Below are 15103 nucleotides of genomic sequence, written 5' to 3'. Positions count from 1 at the left end.
GCCCCTTCCAAGATCTATACAGATCATACTTATTTCAAGTGTCTGTAAAACAATGGGATGCTTTGGTGTGGAGACAAAGGCTTGGAGTGACTTCTGAGCAAGTCCCTGGGCCTCTTGCTTCCGTCTGCGCAGTAGGCATGGGCACACATTCCTCAGTCTCCCCACCCGGGCTGCTGGATCCTGCAAAGGCCCAGTGCACAGGCCAGCATCTCCCACACTCCCTGCCCCCATTGCCACCGTCACCAGTGTCACAACATCCTCGCACAGGATGGGGCTCCGAAGCACAGGTCACCCGCTTGTTTGTGGGACCAGCAGCCAGGACACACACATCGAAAAACAGGCCTTTCCCCATTTGTCCTATTTACCTTCCTGTCAGTTCCAGGAACTGACCTGACCAATATTGACCAGGCCGCTGTACTCTTCAAACACTGTTGCTCTGTGGGCAGGAGGCCGTGTGGGACCGTGGAGCTGCGCCCACCTGGGTGACTTCTCTGTGAGTACGCACTGTACCCCAAATGAAGATAGGCCTCTGTCTGCCTGTCTGTCTGTCTATCTATCTATCTATCTATCTATCTATCTATCTATCTATCTATCTATCTATCTATCTATCTACCATTTTTGGCCTCAGAGGCAGCAATGGGTAATGAGTCCCCTGGATGGCCCTGCTGAGTACTGCCTCTGAAGCTGGAGTCTCGGGTTTTCAGTCCCTTTCTCTGGAAAATTTAGCCCTCAAGAATCATGACGTGAGATAGCAAGCCAACAAGGAGACAGAGCTGGAAGCAAAAAACGGCGACTTTACTAAGAACTCAGTTATGGCAACAAGCCCATGCACAGAAGCCCAAGTTGGAGCCTTGCCAACTCTAAGCCTCAGTTTCCCCATATGCACAACTGGGTTAAGAGTCTTTGTGACTGGAGGGTCTCAGGAGCATTAATTTAAACAAAAGAGAGCAAACTGCCACAGTATTTGAGCAGGACCATGACTGTTGGCATTTCAGTAGCTTCCAGGTGTTTGAGTCTCAGCTGAGAAACAACAGTAATGCCTCCTTTTCCAGGCACTGAAGAAACCTGGGGTGCCACCCCCACACACACCCTCCCCACACACATGTAACAACAGTAATGCCTCCTCTTCCAGGCACTGAAGAAACCTGGGGTGCCACCTCCCACACACACCCTCCCCACACACATGTAACAACAGTGATGCCTCCTCTTCCAGGCACTGAAGAAACCTGGGGTGCCACCCCCCCACACACACCCTCCCCACACACATGTAACAACAGTGATGCCTCCTCTTCCAGGCACTGAAGAGACCTCGGATGCCGCCCCCACGCACACCCTCCCCACACATATGTAAACACCTCTGTCTGCAGACCAGTGATGCAATGTGCCCAGTGTACCCAGCACTTCAGCAAAAGTTCGAAATGGTTTATAATTCAGGAGCAGTGTTCTGAATTTTCTCTGAGAGTCTGCCTGGGAATGCAGTTAAGTGCATTTGATTCCAGCTGCACCCAGCCTTGGTATCCGTGGGAGACAATCTCCTGCAGTGTCTTTCCCCTGCACTGGTATTTTGCATGTCAGATTTCATAAATCATGAAAGGGGGGGCATTGCCATTTGAATTCTGCAAAAAAAAAAAAAAAAAAAAAAAAAAAAGGCCATGAACTACAGAGACAGTATCCCACAGTGAGTAACTGCAGAGCCCTAGTTCAAGCCCAGGCTATGGTAGGCCAGGCTATGGTAGGCCTGGCTATGGTTCAGTCTTCCTTGGGAATCACACACTTCTGAGAGTCACCTTGGGGTGCAGCAGGGTAGGGAAAGGTGCTGAGTCCAATGGCTCCCTCAGTTTCTGCCCTTACTTTATCAGGGACAGACCAACTCTTCAATTATTTTACATCTTCCAGTCTTTCTATCTAAGGAACATCCCAAGCACATAGACCTTCCCTTCATCTGTCCATGGAGCTGATGCTGGCAGGAGAATGACTTTAGGGTATGTCCACCGTGTGTTTCCACATAGCACTCACCTTCGGAGAGCAGATGGCTCTTGTGATTTGGCGGGGATTCTGAGCGCCAGGGGCAGTATCCCACCTGCAGTTCTAGGCTTTCCCACTCATCACTCAAGCAGTTGACACTGAGCCAAAGGCTGTCACATCCTTTGGGCAAATCCTACAGAAGGTGTTGATCACAATGCAGACGCTTTCAGGATTTGTCCTAGAGTCAAGGATCAGCTTGCAGCTACCGGCTGTGTGATTAATAAAGTGGAAGGGCTTGTTTGGAGGGACACGGGAGGATATCAGGGTCTAGAGGAATCCAGACTGGGGGTGGGGGTGGGGCGCTATGTCCTTGTAGGGCTGTGGGGGTGGGAGACACCTGCAAGGGAAAAGAAGGAAGTGGATGCAAAGCTGAGTGAGCCTAGCTTTGTCTACACAGCTGGCTCCCCCCTGCACTCAGGCCAAGGCTCTTCCAGCTCCTGCCTCTCTTGGAACCCTGTGGAGGTGACCAAAGGCTATTCTGGCGTGTCTTACAACTTAAACTAGAGCAGAAGACATTTGGCACTTGCCTGCAGGGGCCGCCCCTGCACACAGGAGGAGGGGTTTGAACAGACATTTTTGCCTTGCACTTTTGGAAACCAGTCGTCCAGCATCACAGTCAAGGCAATGGCTGGGCCCTTCTGAGGCTGTGCTGGAGAACCCATCCCAGGCCCCTCCCTCCCTGTGACCTTCAGCACTTTGTAGTTTGCAGCAGTGTCTCATCTCTGCCTTCATCTTCCCCATATCCTCCATGGGTGCTTCTCAGAATCCAAAGCCCTCTTCTTTCAAGAACACTAGTCACATGGGGTTAAAGACCCACTTTAATGACTGTATCTTATTAATTATATCTGTAAAGGCTCCATTTTTCTCCTTTCTTTCTTTCTTTCTTTCTTTCTTTCTTTCTTTCTTTCTTTCTTTCTTTCTTTCTTTCTTTCTTTTTCTCTCTCTCTCTCTCTTTCTCTTTCTTTCTTTCTTTCTTTCTTTCTTTCTTTCTTTCTTTCTTTCTTTCTTTCTTTCTTTTAGACAGGGTTTCTCTGTGTAGCCCTGGCTGTCTTGGAACCTACTCTGAAAACCAGGCTAGCCTCAAACTCACAGAGATCCATCTACCTCTGCCACCCGAGTGCTGGGGCTAAAGGCATGTGCCACCACTGCCCAGCCAAGGATTCCATTTCTAAGTAAAGCAGCACTATGAGGTCTTAGGGTTGGGAAATAGGCATATGAATTGGGGACAGGCACAAATCAATCTGTGACAGATCTTTCCAAAGCCCCTGCATCCATGCACATGGATGTTTCTGTCCCTGCACACAGTGTAGATGGTACCCTTGCATCCATGCACATGGATGTTTCTGTCCCTGCACACAGTGTAGATGGTACCCCTGCATCCATGCACATGGATGTTTATGTCCCTGCACACAGTGTAGATGGTACCTCTGCATCCATGCACACAGGTGTTTCTGTGGCTGCACACAAGTGTAGATGGTTTCCAGGCAGCAGGGGTGTAGAGATACGGAGGCATAGCACATCTCTCTTTCAGCTCTCCTCTTAGAAGCCCTAACTCCTGTTACTTCATCTTCCCTCAGAGGCTGCCCTCATCTCTGTGGGGTTGATGGTTGATCCAAGCTAATGTAAGGTCTCAAGACTAAAGGGCCTCTCTCCTTGGGGCCTAAAGGAGGCATTGTACACCATCCTCTTCCTTGCAACTGACTGCACTATCTCATAGCCACACCCAAAGGGCTCAGCATTACTCATGTTCATATGGAACATTTGCTCCATAGCATCCTCTTAGTTTCTAACAAGTGTCACATAAGCATCTGCCTAGCCCAACACTGGATGGGCTCAACTATGCCCTAAACCAGTGATTCTCAACCTGTGGGTCATGGCTCCTTGGGGTCGCATATCAGATATTTACATTACAAATAATAATAGTAGCAAAATTACAGTTACAAAATTAGCAACAAATTTTATGGTTTGGGGTCATCACAACATAAGGAACTGTATTAAAGAGTTGCAGCATTAGGCAGGTTGAGAACCACTGCCCTAAACTCTGTGAATCCTGGGATTGTGTTCACATATTTTCTCCATAATATAATATGCCTAGAACACCTTTAGAGCCGATGGAGCCTTGGACATTATATATGGTTAAAAAAACAACAACAGGGTCCAAAAGAATCCAGAAAAAATAAAAATAAAATGGAAGGAGAGGAGGGAGAAAAGAAAAAAAAGGAGGGAAGGATGGAAGGAAGGGAAGAAATAAAGAATAAAGATGGAAAGATGAGAAGAGAAGAAGGAAGGAAGAAGAGGGAGGGAGGGAATGAAGAAGAGAAAGGGGAGGAAGGATGGAGGGATGGAGAGGGGAGGAATGAAGGAACTAGGAAAGGAAGGAAGGAGGAAAGGAGGGAGGCAGGAAGAAGGCTGAATTGCAGGATCTATTTCCCAGCTGGGGTCCCAGTTGCCCCCTTTTCCCTTCTTCTCTGCAGGGCAGTGAGGGATTAGGCATGGGTGGTAGCTTCATTATAAGCTCTGGGGATGACAGTGTCATCTACCAAAACTAACTATGCTCCCCATCTTCTTTTCAGATGATGGGACCAGTGTGGCTGTGGCTGCTGATAGCCAAGGTCCTGCTCCCTGTTCATTGTCAACCATTTTCTGCCCATGAAGAGAAGAGTCTGGGGGTGCCTCAACCAGCCAGTCACCAGCTCCCGGAGCCAGCACCCACCTATCGCAAGGTCACACCCACCATCACTAAATTTGCTTTGCGTCTCTACAAGCAGCTAGCAAAGGAAGTCCCCGGAAACATTCTCTTCTCCCCTGTGAGCCTCTCTAGCATCGTGGCTCTTCTCTCTCTTGGGGCACCTGCTGACACCCAGGCTCAGATTCTGGAGAGCCTGGGCTTCAACCTCACAGAGACGCCAGCAGCTGACATCCACCAGGGCTTCCAGAGCCTCCTGCACACCCTTGACCTGCCCAGCCCCAAACTGGAGCTGAAAGTGGGGCATTCCCTGTTCTTAGACAGGCAGCTGAAGCCTCAGCAGCGCTTTCTGGACAGCGCCAAGGAGCTGTATGGAGCGCTGGCTTTTTCTGCCAACTTCACGGATGCAGCTGCCACAGGGCAGCAGATCAACGACCTGGTGCGGAAGCAGACCTACGGGCAGGTGGTGGGCTGTCTCCCAGAGTTTGGCCATGACACCCTCATGGTTCTCTTGAACTACATCTTCTTCAAAGGTGAGACTTCTCTGACAGAACTATTGCCCTCTCTGTAAGCAACCATCCTGTTTGCAGTGGCTGGCCAGGAGCCTACTACTCATGGATAAGACAGTTCCCCTCCCCTTGTGTAGCTCATGCACCCTGTGGCTTAGAAGTAAGGAAAGAGAAAGTATAGTTCAGAGGAATGGTGTAAGTATGCATCATAGAACTCTCAACATAGACCCTGGCCTGGGTTAAGACATGACTTTCCAGAAAGGGGACATCTAGTTCAGCGTGGTGGCATGTTCCTGCAATCCCAGCCTTTGGGAGGCTGAGGCAGGAAAATTCCTATTAGTTTTTGTTTTGTTTTTTTGTTTTGTTTTCTCAGAGACAGGGTTTCTCTGTGTAGCTTTGTGTCTTTCCTGGAACTCACTTTGTAGCCCAGGCTGTCCTGGAACTCAAAGAGATCCGCCTGGCTCTGCCTCCCGAGTGCTGGGATTAAAGGTGTGCACCACCACTGCCCAGCTCAGAACATTCCAATTAGACATCAACCTCGATTACATAGAGACCTTGCATCAAATGAATAAATGAAAGAAATAATCGATGGGTGAATGAATGAATGAATGGAGGGCCGAGGAGATGGCACCATGAGTAAGAGATCCTCTTGCCTCAGCTTCCCGAGTGCTGACATTGCAGGTGTGGCCACCATCCCCAGCTTGAAGCTCTTCGTAGGTGCTGAGCCGCCTGGTCAAATGTCCGACTTCACACTCCCACACAACCTGAGCTGTGCTCCAGAATCAGGCAGCCAATCCCAACTCACACCCGTCATGGCTCTAAAAATCAGGGTGCATCAATCAACTCATGCCCACTACATTACTAATAATGCACTTTTCTTACTCATTTCTGATGATTTACATCTTAAGAAGAAGTTCTTTGGGGGCTGGAGAGATGGGTCAATGGTTAGGACCATTGGCTGCTCTTCAGAAGGACCTTGATTAAATTCTTTAGCACCGGTTTACAATTGTAACTCCATGTCTTGGGAGATCTAATGCCCTCTTCTGGCCTCCTTGGGCACTGCACATACATGGTGACTTGACGTACAGGTAGGGAAATACTCATACACATAAAATAAAAACAAATCTTGCTTAAAAGAGAGAAATCAGGCTTTGTACAAGGAAGGCGCCCTGTGTCTGCTTTGTGGGTAAATCTCGCAGTGTAGCATAAGCATCGGTCACTGAGCTCTGACCCTAGGGACGTAAGTCCCTCCTGGCTTTGGGCCCTGCTACTTCTGACACACTCCAGTGGACGTCACCACCCCGCATGGCCTTCTGGAGGTCTCCCTGAATTGCTGTCTTGCCCACATGTTCATTTGTACCCTCAGCCAAGTGGAAGCATCCCTTTGATCGCTACCAGACCCGGAAGCAGGAGAGTTTCTTCCTGGACCAGAGGACAACGCTCCGCATCCCCATGATGCGGCAGAAGGAAATGCACAGGTTCCTGTACGACCAGGAGGCATCATGCACTGTCCTTCAGATCAAGTACAGCGGCACGGCCCTGCTGCTGCTAGTCCTCCCTGACCCGGGGAAGATGCAGCAGGTAGAGGCTGCCCTCCAGCCTGAGACGCTGAGAAGGTGGGGCCAGCGGTTCCTGCCCAGGTGAGTGCCCCAAGGTGCTGTCTGTCCTTGCTCAAGAGTTGAGGCAAGTCTGATCAGCTCCAGCCCCAAGATCCATCTGCTGGATTTGCCTCACCATCTCACCCTCGACTTCACAGTGGTTTCCCCACATTTTGGGGCGTCAGATTTCCCTGAGTGTTAAAGCAAGGGCATGGTACCTACTGCGTGGAAGTGGAGATGAATGGAGACAGTACCTGAGTACTTAGGCTGGTACTAGAATGTAAGTGCTCTCTGGGCTGTCTTTATTATCCCTCCTTGGGGTCCTTCTGTCCCAGTCTCATTTCCCTTGCTTCCCTCTGTTTCATAATAATTTAATGCCATGAAGTGGCTAAGTCTGAAAAAAAAATAAGATAAGAACGATTATTAAAGATGCCCATGATGCCCATAGAGCAGTGCATATGTTTAAAAACACTGTTTTTTTTTTTTTCAATTAAAACATTTTAAAAGAACTTAAGAGAAATCAAGACCAGCAAAGCCAGATCTGGTGGTAGGGCCTATAACCCCAGGTACTGGGGAAGCCGAGGCAGGTGAATCACACGTTCAAAGCCTGTGTGAGTTACAGAATGAGTCCAAGAGCAATTTGGTGAGACCTTGTCTCAAGATTTAAAAACAAGAATAAAACAGAGATGGATAGACTGGGTGCACAGGTCTGGCATAGACTATTGTCTACTATGCATAAGGCTCGGGGTTCAATACAGGAAGAAAGAAAGAGAAAGGGGGAAGGAAAGGAAGAGATGAAGGAAAGAAGAGTAGAAAGGAGGGAAGAGGAAGTGAGGGAAGGAAGGAAGGGAGGTTTCCCCCTCCCACAGCCCCTAACCTAGCCCCTGCCATCTTCCTTACTATTGATTTCTAGTTTTCTAACTCCAATGTTAGCTTTATCTAGTTTCCCTCATCTACATTCACTGACGAACCCTTTCTTGGGGGAGGGAGGAATCTGCCTTTATGGGGTGGTCTGGAATGAAATCGGGTTGTGAGTTCTAGTTATCTTTCTGCAAAACAAGCTAGTCCAAACTAAACAGTTTAAAGAACCAAGGCATCGCCGCTCTTGGTTCCCCTCTCTGAATGGGCTCAGCTAGGCCGTTCTCACCCCCGGGGTCAGGTGGCAGCAGAGACACAGGCCCAGGAGGTTCCTTCATTTGTGTTTCTGGGGCTCAGGCTGGGTAGACTGGAGAAGAGATCAGGGAAAAGCAGGCTACTTTCTGTCCACACCAGGCTGGCTTCGGAAAGCAGCTCAGTATAACTGACATGGCTATGTGGCTGCTCAGGATTCCAAGAGGAAGTGTACAAGAGGATAGTACTCGAAAGCCGCCATTCTTTAAGGCATGGACACGCCCATGAGCACTGTCATTTCCATCGTAGCCTAATGGCCAGAGCAGCCCCAGCACAACCTGGTGGGCACCAGTCTCTCTTCATAGCCATAGTCCATCACACTGCAGTACCACTAGGAGAGAAAGAATGTCTTGTATTTGGGCAGAGATTAAAGCGGCAATGGATGAGTGAATAAACAAGATGTAGTCAAGAGGAAAAGCCAGGGTTAAGTAGTTACCTGAATCTGTAAAGCTCCCGTCAACCCATGGTTCCAGCTCTATAGTCTCAGCTCCTCCAAGATGAGTTGCTTCTATCCCTCACTGCAGGAAGAAGGACCACGGACTCTTCTAGACTAGTAGATTTTCTCTCAGGAATGGTGTCTTAGTCAGGGTTACTATTGTTATGATGAAATACTATGACCAAAAACAACTTAGGGAGGAAAGGGTTGATTTGGCTTACACTTCTACATCACTGTTCATCATTGTCAAGGAAGTCAAGACAGGAACTCAAACAGGGCAGGAACCTGGAAGCAGAAGCTAATGCAGAGGCCATGGAGGAGTGCTGCTTACTAACTTGCTTCTCCTGCTTGCTCAGCCTGCTTTCTTATAGAACCCAGGACCACCAGCCCAGGGACGGCACCACACACAGTGGGCTGACCATGATAAACTGAGTTCTTTATAAGTGGGATGTTCCCAAGAGGACTGGTTATTAACCAGCCAATTTTACAGAGCCCTGGCAATCAGCATATAAATAAGCAAAAAGCATAATAACGTCATCAAAAAAGGGTAGATTTACTCTAAGTTAAAAGATATTTCTGCACTCACCCAACGGAACATGGCAATCAGATGGTAAGGATGGGAGATTCGGTCTTTGGGGTCAGGACTCCTGACCCCTCTCTCTAGACCAGTGGTTCTCAACCTTCCTAACGCTGCAACCCTTTAGTACAGTTCCTCATGATGTGGCGACCCCCAACCATAAAATTATTTTTGTCCCTACTTCATAACTGTAATTTTGCTCCTTGTATGAATTGTAATGTAAATATTTTTTGGAGATAGAGGTTTGCCAAAGGGGTCAGGACCCACAGGTTGAGAATCACTGCTTGAAATGCTTACAGCAGCCCTAGGGGTGGGTATCTCTCTGCCATTTTCCAGTAAAGCTCAGGTATGTGGAGGACGGTGATGGTGGCTTGCACTAGGGCAGTGCCAGTAAATTGATTTAAGATACAGTTGGGAAACTGAGCCTGGAGCACCTGCCGATGAATCAGACGCGGAGGTGAGAAGTGCAGATGGTATTTACTCTACCTGGTATCGCGTTCATTCAATCAGTGGAGCTGTGGGAAACCTAGCTAATGTCTGGCATCTAGAAAGCTCTCCACAAACATGGAGAAGCTGATGGAGGCAGACTCTTGTGCCAGGAAACTTCTCAGATCCAGCCACGAGTCATTGTGAGGTCTATGTAGAAGGAGATGTGGGTGGATGGGGTAGTGGGATAGTCTTCCACAGTAAATCGCGTCACAGGAAGACTGATAATTCCACAAGCTCTTTGTTGAGGCCCAGGCTCAGCAGAATGGCACCTTTTCTCTGCTTCCCTCTCTAGTCTGTTGGATTTGCACCTGCCAAGATTTTCAATTTCTGCAACCTACAACCTGGAAGAGATCCTTCCCCTCATTGGCCTTGGCAACATGTTTGGCATGGAAGCTGACCTATCAGGAATCATGGGGCAACTCAACAAAACTGTCTCCAGGGTAAGGTGGGGAGTGTGGACTTGGGGAGGAGGGATGTTTCTCTCCCACACGAAGTGCATTGGAAAACCAAGGTCCTCAGTCTTTTTCCTAGACTGACTTTTCAATACACAGTCTTCACAGATTCTCTTCACGGACAACTCCATTTTCATCTCCCCTTCCCTAGATCTACACTAGTCAGGGCAGGAATGTAGGGTTCTAAGTGGAATGGTAATCATTTGAAGTCATCCACAGAGCCAGAATTATGCCAGATTAGGCATAGCATTCTTTTATTCCAAATATTTCCCCTTCAGGCACCAGGAGCTCTCCATCTTTGTTGTAGCTATAGAAAGTAATACAGAATGAACATGAGGTGTAGTGGTCAGCATCACCACAGTAACAAGCATCCCCTACATCCCAATGCATTACCACAGCAGAGGCTTATTGTGAGGATCCCTTCCAGAGGAGATGTAAACAATGTCTACCCATTCTTCGTCAGGTCTCATAACAAACCAAAGTACAATTCCATCCAAGTTCATCCTGGGGAGCCATTGAGTTCATTAGGCTTACGTACAGGGCATGGGTGAGGGGTTACTGGCAGGAGAATGGGTGACCCCAAGTCAGTTCCCACTGGAAAATTTTCCCTCAAATCAGACAGAGCCCTCCTTCAATCAACCTCCCCAGCCACAGACTCTTCCCGACATGGTGAGCCACATGCAAATAGAGCGGAATTGTATTCAAATGGCTGAGACTCTCAGATGAGAGAGGCTGAGGACTCATCTCCATTCCCTCCTTCTGTGAGGGAATGTCGACAGTCAACAAGCCCAATTGTGGTGGACACTTGTAGGTCTGCTAAAGAGGGCAGCTGCTTTGCTCGGCCCATCTCTAGCGGGTAGTGTATCTGGAAGCAGCTCGCTGTGGAGCCCTGGCTGTGGAGCTGCTTCCTGTGACTTCTTCCCGGGATGGAAGTTAAAGTTAAGGGGAAAATCCCACTCTCTGAGAAGAAAAGGAAGATAAGAGAAATACGCAGTGGCTCTTCTCACATCCTCCTCCATCCTCCATCCTCCATCCTCCATCCTCCACAGTCCCGTAACAGCTACTCATGGCCACTGACTAAAGCAGGTCTCCTGTTCACGCAACAGGAAGGGGATGGGTCCTCTCCTGATAGGAGACACTGCAAGTCACGTGGAATGGGCAAGAATTTGTAGCCCTCAGAAAAGGTAGCGTTACCCAGGAGGGAAGGTGTCCAAAGCCCTTCCCAGAGCTTAACTTGGCTCTTCTGTTTAGGTTAGAGGTGTTCATTACCATCAGAGTCTCTGTTAGGACCTTGCAAGGAATGGACTCTGTCTCGTATTTAGGAGGGACTGGCTGAGAACTCAATGCACAGCCAAGGCAGCAGGGGTGTGATCTTGTTTCTGTGCATGCACGAATAAGGTATGCCTGGAAGTGTGTGGGAATGTGTGTATGCGTGAGGGTGCACATGTGAACCCCTGTGCTGTGGGGTGGTGAACAAGAAGAACATGAAAGACTTCAGAGAACTTCACACAGTGGTCTTGCACGCCTCCATTATCTTTCTCAGGCCCTTTCGGAGATAAGGCCACATCCCCAACTTCTTTGGAAGCCTGAGTCCTTTCTTGCAAGGAAGTTATGTAAAAATGAGACTTTCAAAGTTCTGTGCTTAGGGGGCAGTGTGGGGCTCTGTTCCAACCTACTCATTTAGAGCCTGCTGTTGGCCACACGCCATTTTTAAGAAGAGAAGAAGATGTTTAGAGAGGGTAGGTCAAGCTCAAAGAAGCCTGTGCGCTGCATGCCTGCTGGGCTTGAGTCTACCTAGCTCCTCCCTCGGCCTGGGGAGAGGAGTCAGTACAGAGGCAGGGGAGTGACACCTAGAAATCGAGGTTGTTTCTTAGGCAGGCTAGACCTGAGGGGCCCGAACAGGCCCTATGCCATTGCCCAAGGGTTGCGGAGGGGAAGGTGGCCTCTGCCCTCAGAGCCGTGAGTGCTGACTCTGTCTTCTCTCCTAGGTGTCACACAAGGCTGTAGTGGACATGAATGAGAAGGGCACTGAGGCCGCAGCTGCCTCTGGCCTCCTTTCCCAGCCCCTGTCCCTGAACATGACATCGGCCCCACATGCCCATTTCAACAGGCCCTTCCTGCTCCTTCTCTGGGAGGTGACCACCCAGAGTCTGCTCTTCCTGGGAAAAGTGGTCAATCCAGCTGCTTCGTGACTGTGGTGGGGGCCACAGGAAAGCTACCCATCCTGCACTGGGGGACCCTGTGGAGCAGGCTTTCTTTTGGGCCACTAACCAGCTCCCAAATAAAGACAAGGAAACTTAATATTAGTTATGAATGCTCAGCCTTATCTTAGGCTTGTCCCACTAGCTCTTATAACTTAACCTGTTTCTCTTCATCTATGTTTTGCCTCAGGGTTTTTTACCTTTCTTTCATTCTGTATGTCCTATTTCCATGCTTACTCCATGTCTGCCTGGATGGTAACTGCCTGGCTGACCCTGGGCATCTCTCTCCTTCTACCTTATTCTCTTCTACCTTCTCCCCCAGCCTAGATCCCTCCTCCTATTTATTCTCTCTGCCCACCAGCCATGCCTATCCCTCTACTGCCTAGCTATTGGCTCTTCAGCCTTCTATTAGGCCAATCAAGTGCCTTAGGCAGGCAAAGCAACACATCTTTACGTCGGTAAACAAATGCAGCATAAACAAATACAACTCTCTACACTGTTAAAGTAATGTTCCACAACACCTCTGTACTGCAGTTCTAATAAATCTAGTTGGGCTGTGTGAAGTCCCGTGAGCTGTGCTTTCAGGAAGGCAATGTCCAGAGCAGCTTCTAGTCACCCACTCCATGATCTTTTCAAATCCACTGCTTCCATTGCACATATTCACTGAGTAGCCTGAGGGTCAAGGACACGGGAAAAGACACCAAGGACACACAGGGAATGAGTAAGCTTCTGTCTTCCCAGCAGCCAGCCTGGGCTTAAGCCAAATGATGTCTCCTGCAATGTCACCTGGAGGGGCTTCCAGTTGTGTGCCATGAAGAAAAAGGGTGCAAGAACGGGGCAATCTCATCATCAGTCTAAGCATGAGAGGTTTAATTCAAGAGGCAAGAAAAGAGCCTCAGAGGCAAGGGATGCCCCAAGGCTAAATAAGGCCAAGAGGATGGGAGTGGGATGTAGGGCAAAACCTCCATCAGTGGGATGAACTCAGGGGCTATATTCATACATATATATACATATATACACATGCATATGTGTAATTTTAAATCTAGGCTCTGTGTGTAAGGGAAACACGGCCTTTGTTAAGTCTAACTAGTTCTCTTCACACAGTAATGAATTTCCAGTTCTGTGCATTTTTCTGCAAATGCCATGGTTTAATTTTTCCTTAGAGCTGCACAGAACTCCGCTGAGATATGCACCACACCTTTTCCAGCCAGCCATCTGCAGATGGACATCTAGGACTGGCTCCACTTCCCAGCTACTGTGTGTGGAGACATGACAAACCCGGAGTCTCATCACTGACGTTTTAGCCTATGGGTCTGCACTGTCAGACAAACGTCCTAAACCCAGTCTTCAGTTCAGCTCTGGACAGGCAGAGTACACATCAGTAATAGGCTTGGGTTACTGAGCGTTAAATGATATCTGAGTAGCCTGAGCTGGGAAGTGCCTTGACTTCCATTTTGTCTGCAGTAAGATTAGTGGGCAATATTGCTGGTACATTTCATATTTGAGGGGAAAGGTGTTTCTCAAAGTAATTGAAATGCCTCAGATAAGAGGCAACTAACTTTTAGTGCACACCTTTCATCTAGAGCAGTGGTTCTCAACCTTCCTCATACTGTGACCCTTTAATACAGTTCCTCATGTTGTGGTGACCCCCAGCCATAAAATTATTTTCGTTGCTACTTCCTAACTGCAATTTTGCTACTGCTATGAATCATAATGTAAACATCTGATATGCAGAATGATCTTAGGCAACCCCTGTGAAAAGGTCGAAAGGGTCGTTCAACCCAAAGGAGTCACCACCCACAGGCTGAGAACCTATGATCTATTTGGAGGGGGAGATGGCAATCCCACACCTACTTGCCCATCATCAAAGACTCATACTGCCCCCTGCTGGTGATAGAGGGTCATTGACACATCCCCAAATTTAGCATTCTAGTTGGTGAACCCCTAGGATTCCTTGTAAGAGGGTAGAGTCCCCAAATATGATACAGATTGCCTCAGTAAAACTGAAATTTAGGTAAACCAAATAACCTTTTTATGTAAGTATTCCCCGTGAAATATTTGGGCCAACCTTATACTAAAACATTTATTCTTCTTATTCACTATTCAAATTAGTAAGTTGTCTTATATTTTCACAGAGGCCTAGAAAGGAGCCTGCATGGTCAACATTCCTTAGTGTTTAGCATCAGAATGAAAGTCACGTGGGACGGAAGGGCAGGCTGGCCCCCTCATCGGGGCAGAAAATGAACTCAGTAACAAGAGGGAGTAGATAACTCCTGTGCAGAAGTGAGGGCGTTTCCAAGACACCACTGCCTCCCCTGAGAAGCAAACCCCAGAAACGCCCAGAAACGCTTTGCAGCCTCAGCAGAGAACATACAAACCCAGCTGTGTTCCCTCAGCAGTAACTGATGTCTCCCTCCAGACAAGGCTGTTTTCAACATGAAAGGGCAGGCAGCTCCTGTGAAGGTCACTGGGGATTGGGAGAGGCTCCGAAACCACTAAAAGCCTGGAGAGTCTCCAGGGGGCTCTGTGGGCAGTCGAAGGCGGTGCTTTCAGCCAGTTTGTTCCTGTCAATCTTTGAGGAATAATGACATTTGGGCATTTCGGATCTTGTCTCTGCTGTTTGTTCAGGAGGGTTATAAATGTGGTAAACCAGAAAAGCAAATACCCAAGATGTAGAACTTCAGCATGCTTGAGTCCAGGTTTGGCCGTGCCCACTGCTCCTGCCTTGCCAAAACTGACTCCCACAGCCGTGGGATGTCTTCCTAGTGAGGTGGTTAGCGCACCCACTAGTGTCCGAACACCGACATGTACTTCAGGGTCTTCCGGGAGACAAACTCCCTCAGACCCCGATGAGGATGACATCTGGACTCCGCCTGCAGACAAGAGTCTACAGTGAGGAAGGCGAGCAGGAGGGGGCTCTTGTGACCGAGGAGGGCTCGTGGTCCTAGGAAAACAAGGAC

General features: G+C 48.6%; 1 protein-coding gene across 1 annotated transcript; it reads left to right on the top strand.

Moving 5' to 3' along the window:
• Positions 1-359: 359 nt before the first annotated feature.
• On the top strand, positions 360-12248 carry LOC102913236 (serpin A11). The gene is made up of 5 exons (XM_006990921.4): positions 360-493; positions 4599-5244; positions 6587-6860; positions 9783-9930; positions 11931-12248. Exons 2-5 carry the CDS (start codon positions 4599-4601, stop codon positions 12132-12134), a joined length of 1272 nt encoding a protein of 423 aa, XP_006990983.1. The 5' UTR covers positions 360-493; the 3' UTR covers positions 12135-12248.
• Positions 12249-15103: the final 2855 nt, after the last annotated feature.

Source organism: Peromyscus maniculatus, chromosome 14, assembly GCF_049852395.1.
Source record: "Peromyscus maniculatus bairdii isolate BWxNUB_F1_BW_parent chromosome 14, HU_Pman_BW_mat_3.1, whole genome shotgun sequence".
Taxonomy (NCBI): domain Eukaryota; kingdom Metazoa; phylum Chordata; class Mammalia; order Rodentia; family Cricetidae; genus Peromyscus; species Peromyscus maniculatus.
The sequence above is the reverse complement of the archived record's forward strand: the minus strand, read 5'-3'. Positions and strand labels throughout refer to the sequence as shown.